Below are 9,153 nucleotides of genomic sequence, written 5' to 3'. Positions count from 1 at the left end.
TATATTATACAGGTTTACGTTCCAATCAGCCGACCAAGGAAGCGCGGCCGATGTGCATGTTACTTGTTCCTTGTCCTTACAATTTGTTGTTTTTTGGCAACATCAATTTACTTCGGGATAAAATCGAGCCGACTTCACTATGCATTGAAACACCAACGAGCAATGATGTGCCCACCAATGAGAGTGAGTTTTTATTTATTTACTTTTAGGACGATTTTGGACAGTTTTTGGTTTGTGATTTTGCCTTTTCCTTCTTTGTCCTAGTAAATTTTAAGCCACATTTCTTTTAGGTATAGATTCTTATTTGCAATCGTCCTAGATTCTTTGTCCTAAAAGTGTGTTAACATTTATACAATCTGTTTATTAAAGAACATAACATTGTGTTTATTGTTTGTTCACCGTGGTATTTGGTGCAAACGTTAACAATATAGGCTATCACGTGTAACTAGTTTGGCATTTATTATATGTTACTTTGAATTAATCACCATGAATCATGCAGCCCGATGACGTATACGCGTATTAACTAGCGCTGTAGCTAATACTTTATAGCTTTATATCCCGTGTTTTATATTTCTAATCAACGTATATTTCTATATTCACTGTCGTCCGCACCGTGACGCAGTAGTTGGCACACCTGTCTTTATAGACAACAGAATAAAGATGGAGCTTATTATAGGCTTGACGCTGCTACCATTGTTGTCATGTGTGTCATTATGCAAAACACAAGGCACTTACTTCGACCCAGTGGGATAGCGTACGGGTTGCCAGCAATACATTAAACAGTACTTTAAAATAATAAAAATTAAATGTCGTTTTTGTGCTGGTAACTTGTAAGCTGGCACCAGGTGTACGTAATAGAACACCCGTGGTATAACGTCGTCGTTGCTTCGCTACGCGAAAAGATAAATAAGTTACACTTATTAATTCATGCACTAGACCAAAATGACTAGATATTGTGACCAGATAATACCTATAGCTGTCGCCCCCATGAACCGAATGCTTGTAGGGTGGGGGAAGACGGGAAATCTTTAGCACAAAATATTTAAACATCCGGATGTTTTAAAAATTACTAACAGTCTATTGGAGTCGTGAGGATACGGTTAAATAATTTTTGTGTTTTGCGTAAACAAATAGGAAAGGGGAAATTAGAAGGATAGGTGTCCCATCTTCCTCCACCCTACTATAAGTTATCACATTATTCCCGTGATCGGCTTTTATAATTCCGGGTAATCTTATTTTTTTCTTTTAACCATATATAGATCATGGATCTCTTTCCGAATGGTATGGATGCCATTGAAGGCAGACACCGTGAAGGTGGATATCAAGGAAATTGGCGGCCATGGCGCCATCACGGTGGTGATCGTGATCATGATGGCGATCGTGATGAGGATGGTGATCATGACGGAAACGATGGAATGGTAAACTCATATTGTATGCTTTAGTTTAAACAATAAATTGCCAGCGTAGTCGTCATATGTGCTTGCTTCAATATACCTATAGTTACCGGGTTCGATCCCCGATGCTACTACCGTTGCTGGCGTGTGTGTCATGCTTTTTAACTGTACTAGTAAATCATCAACAAAGTTATATACATGATAACTCGTAAGCGCGCACGTGGTTTTTGGAAAAAGTTACGCCACGGGAGAATATATAAAATACCTATAATTCATTCATTTTTGTAGTTTGTTTGCTATTATATTGTTTAGTATATAGTATGGTGGGGTAATATGGGACACCTTTTTGTTTTAATTTCTCGTCCCATTTGGTAGTTATCAAAGAACGTTCAAAGAATTAAAAAACAAGATTGTTTAAAACACGATTAAGATATTTGGATATTTTGTGCTGAATGTGTTCCGTCTTTTCCTATCCTACTATATACCTGGCTTTAGAGTTTGTTTTTCTGTAGTTGTAATTTTATATTACGTAACATCGAAATGCCAACGACTTATGGTCTGTGTAAGGGCGCCTGTCCAGAGTTTAAGGGTTTCGACGCTGCTACCATTGTGGGTGGGTGGGTGTCCTTTAAATCCACACAGACGAAAAGTCAAAAGCAGGAAAAAGCTATTTTGAACGAAACACTCGTATATATCTACTGTAGTACGCTGCCACCCGCAGATAAATAATTTTATTTATTTTTAAATGTTCAATCTACAGAACGCTGAAGGAACACCAGAAATGTGGCAAAAAATGGCAACAAAATTGGCCGAATGCATTAAAGTGGTCGAGGAAGATGCAACCCTTGAAGAGGGAGTAATCACTTTCGATATAAATTCAGAAACCATCACCATCAACCTCAAATGCGCCAAGTCAGTTATGGCTAAAATCATGAGGAATCTCTGGGCCAGAGGTTTTGGTCAAATCATGAATTAAAGGAACGAGTGAAGAAAACTTTTATGTACATTCGTGCACAATAAACAGCAGCCTTTTATTCTTAATACATTATGCTATAGTGATTCATGGTTTTAGTTGTAACTTTTTCCAATTGAAGTGATAAAGACATTCTGTTATATAGGTATCGACTTTATTCTGATGTAATTTCTATAAGCCTAAAAACAGGGAATATTTTTAGGGCATAAACTTCCCGTTTATTATTTTTGTTTCCTGCATTTGAAATTCACATACAACTCTTTGTTTCGTAAGTCTGGCATATTTTATTTTCTCTTCTATATGTACATATATTCTACTGGTCACACGCAAGATTGCACTTGTAGTTAAACATATTCAAGCACACACAACAGCGTTTCTGTAACTTATAATTTCATTTTATAACATTTCAATCCATTTTCAGTTTAAATATCGAATTAAAAAAAAAACATTACAAATTTAATCAAATGTTTTTATTTTTTCGTCTAAGATTTTATTGGGAATTGTAATACTTTGATTTTAGTTTTTTTTTTAAACTTATCAGTAATTTCGGTTATTTTGAAAATCGTATTTCTTTGTACAGGTTTTAATTTTAAAACTTAGTGGTTTTGTAAAATGGTGTTTCAAGTGTCTAGTGGGTTCAAAACCCCCAACAAGGACGACGCCTTCAGTAAAGAGAAACTTCCTGAAAATGAAATGTTTCCTGTCGCCATAGATGACACAGCACAAACTCCATCGGTATGCAAACATACATTTGCTTTAATTCTTTGGCGTGTTTGGTTATTTTTAACCTATTTTTTTATCGAGTAAATAACCGTATTTTCATTGTTAATGTTGGCATAAGAAAGAAAAATAATATTTTTTTAGGGATGTGTTTGCTCTCAATTTTTTACTTATTTTACTGAAACGTATTTTTATTGTAGAGGTAAAACTGCCTCTCAAAAACGTCAAATTTATAATTTAATTTTTCTGATTAATTTACCTTTGAAGGAAAAATTCGAATTATTTTACAATTTGTACTCAGGCGCCTCCTCTATACGTTGAGGCCCAGACTCGTCCCTGCAGAAAAAGACGCAGTACTTGCAACCTGTTTATCGTGCTCGGGACATTAATTCTCTTGTTCCTGATTGGCTACACAGCTTGGTCATGGTTCAGCGTTCATAAATACAGACGGGAAATGAAGAATCCTTGCATGATGGTAGTAAATAATTTAAAAAAAATACTGCCTTTGTTTCTTAAATTAATTATAATAGATTGGGGTAATATGGTGTTTTCATTCTATTTTATTTTTCTATCTTAATAATAAAGAAAGAATATTTACATAATTATATAACGCTTCCTCGTGACTCTATAAGAAAGCTTTGATAATTGTTATAACAACAATTGTAAGTATGGGCTATACATTAGGTGCCAACGTAATCTATTTTACCCCACAGTAGTTAGTTTTATAAGTTTTTTTTTCAAAAGAAAAAGATTTCCAAATGTTTGTAATTGCATACTTAGTGTGTTAAGTTGAAAGTAGTATTTAAAAAAAAAGTTAAAGTATGGTTGGGTAAGATCATCTTTCAAAGATGGAATACCTTTTCATTCTATTTCCCTTGCCATTCTGGTAGTAAACAAAGTAAATTAATTATAAAACTGTACCCTCACGACTCCCACAGACCGTTGTTAATTGTTTAGAACACGATCAGAATATTTAGATATTATTTGCTAAATGTATTTCATCCCCCGACCCTAATATATATCTTTATGTAAACAAACAAAAATATCGTTGTTGTTATGCGCAATTTTAAACATTAAAGAAATATTTTTCAACAGGACGGTTACAAGAAGCCTTTTGGACTCGACAACCGTCCAACCACCACCCCCACCACGCCCACAACAACAACTCTACCCACAACAACTACCACCATAACATTGAACGGAGGACAAGCGGTAATATTTTGCACAAGTTTTCATATATCATAAACGACGTAAACTATAAGTTACCTTTTTTATTAATTTTATTTGTTACAACGTTCAACATATAACGTCATGACTATACGCAGTATACACTATACGTCGGCTTAATTTTTTCCTATATTTAAACGACAATTAAAAAAACAACACTATTTTCATTTTAGTTAAGAAGCTTATAAGTAGGAATTATATTACATATAGTAGGGTTGGGGAAGATGGGACACCTTTAGCACACAATATACAAATATCGTGATCGTGTTTTAAACAATTAGCAACGGTCTAAGGGAGTCGTGAGGATACGGTTTTATAATTCTTTGAATGTTCTTTGTTTACTACCAAATGGAACGAGAAAATAGAATGAAAATGTGTACTATCTCCCCCCACTCTACTATATACATATTTGCAAAAATTACCCGTTCTTTTTGTGCATATATAAGCAATTACGAACGAATAATGAGTACATATGTTATAACATGGGTTCATAGGCCAAGAAATAATCTCTATAAAACGTTTTGTACATCTTATATTTATACAGCGAGTGTACTTTACTTTATAGAACCTCCTGCAGTCGTCCATGAACACCCTCCTAACCACTTGCGTGCGGGAGTTGATAGTCGATACAACAACCGGTGGTTTCACAATTTATGACATCGATCCAACGTGCCTGAAAAACCTAATGCTGGATTCTTTCAAAGTTTGGTTTTCCAATATATTGGGATGAGAAGTGTATTAATACCAAGCACATACAGATGTATGAAAACTGCACTTTTGTATATAGTATTGCACATTTATATTCGACAAAAATGATGTTTACTTTTTTGCAACACTTCGAATACCTTTTATCAGTAGTTATTCTAAAATTAAATTTAAAGCTAAGACTGTGGGGTAAGATGGATACTGTTTACATAATATGTTTTTTTTTTTCTTGAAAACAATTAAAAAACGTATTTTGGAGGCTTGAGCATAAGTTTATATAATTTTGCAAAGAATAAAAACAGGAACCATCTTATCCCATAACCCAGAACTATATATATAACAAATAAACATGTTTTCCTATAATTTCTTCTTAACGACAGCTCTTATTTATGTAAAGTACATTTAATTTCATGGAACATCTTTAGAAATATCTTTTCTGTGCTTTCATTTCTACACATGGGCACATTTTATCTGTTTTTAACTTTAACAAATTTCAAACGGCCATATAAGGCTTTAACCTCCAATCAGGACATTTGTATATACATAAACACCGTGTGAACAACAATTAGACTTGTAAATTCGAACCAGCGGAAAAAATAAATGCATAAAACATACAAGTTTTTGTACTAGTTATCCATTTCAAATGCATATATTTTACCTTACAGAACAAAATGATAAATTCTAAACTAATACAAATGTTTCTTGTAGGTGAAGTTATATGCCGCCACAATATTTGAAACAAACTTACACGTTTTTTTACTTAAAACAGCTGTTTTAGTCCGAGCACTTTAAGTCATAAGAAAATTTGCTTGAGAGCGCCAACTAGCGAGTTGAAATTAGAGAATAATTGTAACATTTATGAAATGCCAACAAAGAATGTATTGTACTGCGAGTTAGAAAGACATAATATCCCATATTTGCTAACCGTGCTTTACCAACCAACAACGCTAAGTCGTGAAGGGCACGGAAATAAAATTTTGTAAAAATTCTTTTTTAAAAAAGGCATGAAAACATTTTTTCTAGCCGCAACTCGCACATGCGCAGTAGGATTAAAGGCAATCGAAAACAGTATGCCATTGTTTGATAAGTATTCAAATTTCCTAAAATAAATTAAGTTAAAAGTATTGTAATATAAGAGTAACTGCTTTTAAATTTTCAAATATGCCCAGTTCAGACAGTCGTATAAACCCCAAATTAGTCCTTTGCCGTCTATGGGTGTCCGACCACTCTGACCTTTGCCCCGAAATGTATTTTCTTTCAACCATCAAACACCAACCACACCCCACAGTGGGGTATAGTTCACGCTGTACGGTGGGGTATAGGGCACAGTGACGGTGGGGTAGTGTGTGTATTTTTAGAATAAAAACCCCCGGATTTTAGGTAAATATTGCGAAATGTCGGCGTACATAACTTTCATATATCACCTGTGTTTATAGATAAGTTGTCGACAAGCTGTGTTTTATTCGTTAAGGCGACTGCTATTGTTATAATCTTAGTATTTTACATTTAGTTTTGGTTTAACATATTCAATGTGGTGGGGGAAGATGGGACACTTTGTCAGACGAGACTTATGTTTAGTTTTCTTTTTACGGATCCCTATTTAATGTTAATCAGGAAAATACTGTTACAGAATTGTTCCTCAGTATTATCACGACTTCATAAAACGCGCGTCAAATCTTTATATTAAAAAAATATGTTAATCCGAAAGTCGAAACAGTATGTTTTGAAAAAGTAAAAAATTGCGAAATAGTAAGGTGCCAACTTTGAATGCTTGCTAAATCATAATAAAGTTAAAAATTTTTTTAGTTTGTAAGTGTGGACGATTAAACTAGTTTTATGGCTTCATCAAACAACCGTAAATATTTTGTACAGTTTAATTTTGTCTCATAAAACTAGTTTTAGTTTTGTAAAAAACATAAGAAATAAAAACATGAAAAAAATAGACAGGGGTCAACATGACTTTAATTTGAGATAAAAGCAGCAATAAAATATCGGTTTAAAGTTATAGATATAAAGTTTACATGGCAAAGAAACTAGCACAGCCTGTTAAACTCGGTAGGTTAACTATAATTTAAAAATACTGCCAATGTAAATCTTTTTCAGTTTAGAGTCCCATCTTCCCCCACATTGTAGTTTTGTATGTTTTCATTGCCAAACTTCGAAAACAAATTTAATTCGAAAATTTATATCTCAGGAGTTATTCAAATAAGCTACTGGAATAATAGAAAGATAATATTTTGAAAATATATTCGAAATTCAGTCATTTGCACTTGGACTTAATTATGAGAAGTGGCTTGTGCAAAAAACATTGTAGCAATACCCAATTTGTAGCAAAAAGGTTTTTTTCAATCAATTTTCTGTTATTACTAGTCCATAAACATTTGTACGATACAATATTTATCAACTGATGTTTAAACAATTGTTATTTAAAAAACACAGCAGTAGGGCAAGAAAATGAATGTTTAGACTTAATTTTCAAAGCGTACTATTATTTTGGTGTTATTTACGGTATTATTTTGTGTTATTTACATGTATTCCTATTTATAAATACACTTAATAATCAAAATTAACAATGATTATAAACCATCCCATCTTATCCTGTGTGTTTTCGAATTTGTAAAATTTCACTTGTTGTGCGGATCGCTAAATAACTCCTCGTGTGTTTTATTATATTTTATTAAATTGTTGTCAATTAATAAAGGAATGATAGTACTAATTCGTCGTATCACCCAAAAACCGTCATTTATTTTGATCGTGGAAATATTTGGCAATATGTGCTTAAGTGTCCCATCTTCCCCCATTGTAATATATTAACGACGGACATAATTTGTAGTGTGCAGGCAAAACATATATCTCGTTATTGTTCTATTCAATATTTATTTCCTTTTCTAAGAAATGCAGTGCTTTACAATGGTGAATTTGGTCGGTCTTCATATTACCGTAAAGTCAAGTAGTTTGTGCAAATATAAATGCAAGAATGTGAGACAAATATAACGCGTCGATACGCTTCCTTAGTTGCTGCAAATGTTTGAGAGGAAAACTGCAAGTCAAAACAAAAAAATGCTTGTTCTTATTTTTAGTTCTATTTTTTGCCCCGCTGGAAAAAAAGGAAAAGGAAACACCCTGTTGCTTTTATACACATAGATGTCCCCAAAATAGGTTAAAAAATAATATTTTCTAGCGATTGTTATTCAAGATGGCGTTGTCCATTCTAAAAATACCAAATATAGTCTTTTGGTGGTATGAGGTTGCATAATATGGCATTTGCTGGGGTGGTCTGTCTCAGACCGCCACAACTCGTTCGCGTCAAAAAGCACAAATTCCCTCCCGTCGGTTTGCTCCTTCGTATAGATTGCTTCATTCATTCAAGGGCGGGAACAATTGGCTGTTTTGTTACTGCTACTGTACCCTCAGCAGGTATTTATAAGAGTCGTGCTTTAACCGATGCTCAATTCCGCTTTTCTATGTTGAATTCGTCTGTTGAAATCTTTGTTGCATTAATATTTTTTTAGAGATTTTAGTTTTCATGCTGTATAGGCATACATGTAACCGTATATTGTTACTGTGTTGTACTTTCACTTGGAACAAAGGAATACTGGGTATTTTAAACAAGAGATTTCCTGGACTTTTTCCTGGAATATGATTCAGGTACGTTTAAAATAACGTTTTTTACCTCAATAATATTTGTTCATTATATTCAGTTCATCAAACCGCTGTCTGTCATCAGCATCGCCTGTATGTTATCATGCACCTTCTTTCCGCCCACAGTCTTCGGTAAGGCGGTTAAATATATTTTGCATATGAAAGCGCTGAGTCTCAGTAAACGGTAATCATTCTTTCTTTTTGCAGGGCTATATAATCCCGATTTTCTATCAGTAAGAGCGGATACAAATTTTACTTTGACGTGTGACAATACGAACAAAACAGAAGTGAGTGCACGGCCTACTAGAGATACGGCCTTATATTTCTTTAGTAGGTCGTAATGAGTGTTATTCGTAACTAAACAAAGAATATTTTGTTTCGTTTTTTTACAGATCCTTTGGAATTTTTTCACCTGGTCACCAGACAGGAGCGCAGAATTTAATTCCACCCAAATTATTGCTAGAGATAAAAAGATGAATATTTCCGTGAGTT

The 9,153-nt window shown here is 33.7% G+C and overlaps 1 protein-coding gene across 1 annotated transcript; it reads left to right on the top strand.

Annotated features, from left to right (window-relative positions):
- Positions 1-14: 14 nt before the first annotated feature.
- Positions 15-5,636, top strand: LOC100175668. Its single transcript, XM_009862628.2, has 6 exons — positions 15-183; positions 1,260-1,418; positions 2,155-3,102; positions 3,389-3,562; positions 4,183-4,299; positions 4,880-5,636. The coding sequence occupies exons 3-6, from the start codon at positions 2,980-2,982 to the stop codon at positions 5,042-5,044; spliced, it is 579 nt and encodes a 192-aa protein (XP_009860930.1). The 5' UTR covers positions 15-183; positions 1,260-1,418; positions 2,155-2,979; the 3' UTR covers positions 5,045-5,636.
- The last annotated feature ends 3,517 nt before the right edge of the window (positions 5,637-9,153 follow it).

Source organism: Ciona intestinalis, unplaced genomic scaffold (genome assembly GCF_000224145.3).
Source record: "Ciona intestinalis unplaced genomic scaffold, KH HT000016.2, whole genome shotgun sequence".
Classification (NCBI taxonomy): domain Eukaryota; kingdom Metazoa; phylum Chordata; class Ascidiacea; order Phlebobranchia; family Cionidae; genus Ciona; species Ciona intestinalis.
Note: the sequence above shows the minus strand (reverse complement) of the source record. Positions and strands in the feature narration are given on the sequence as shown.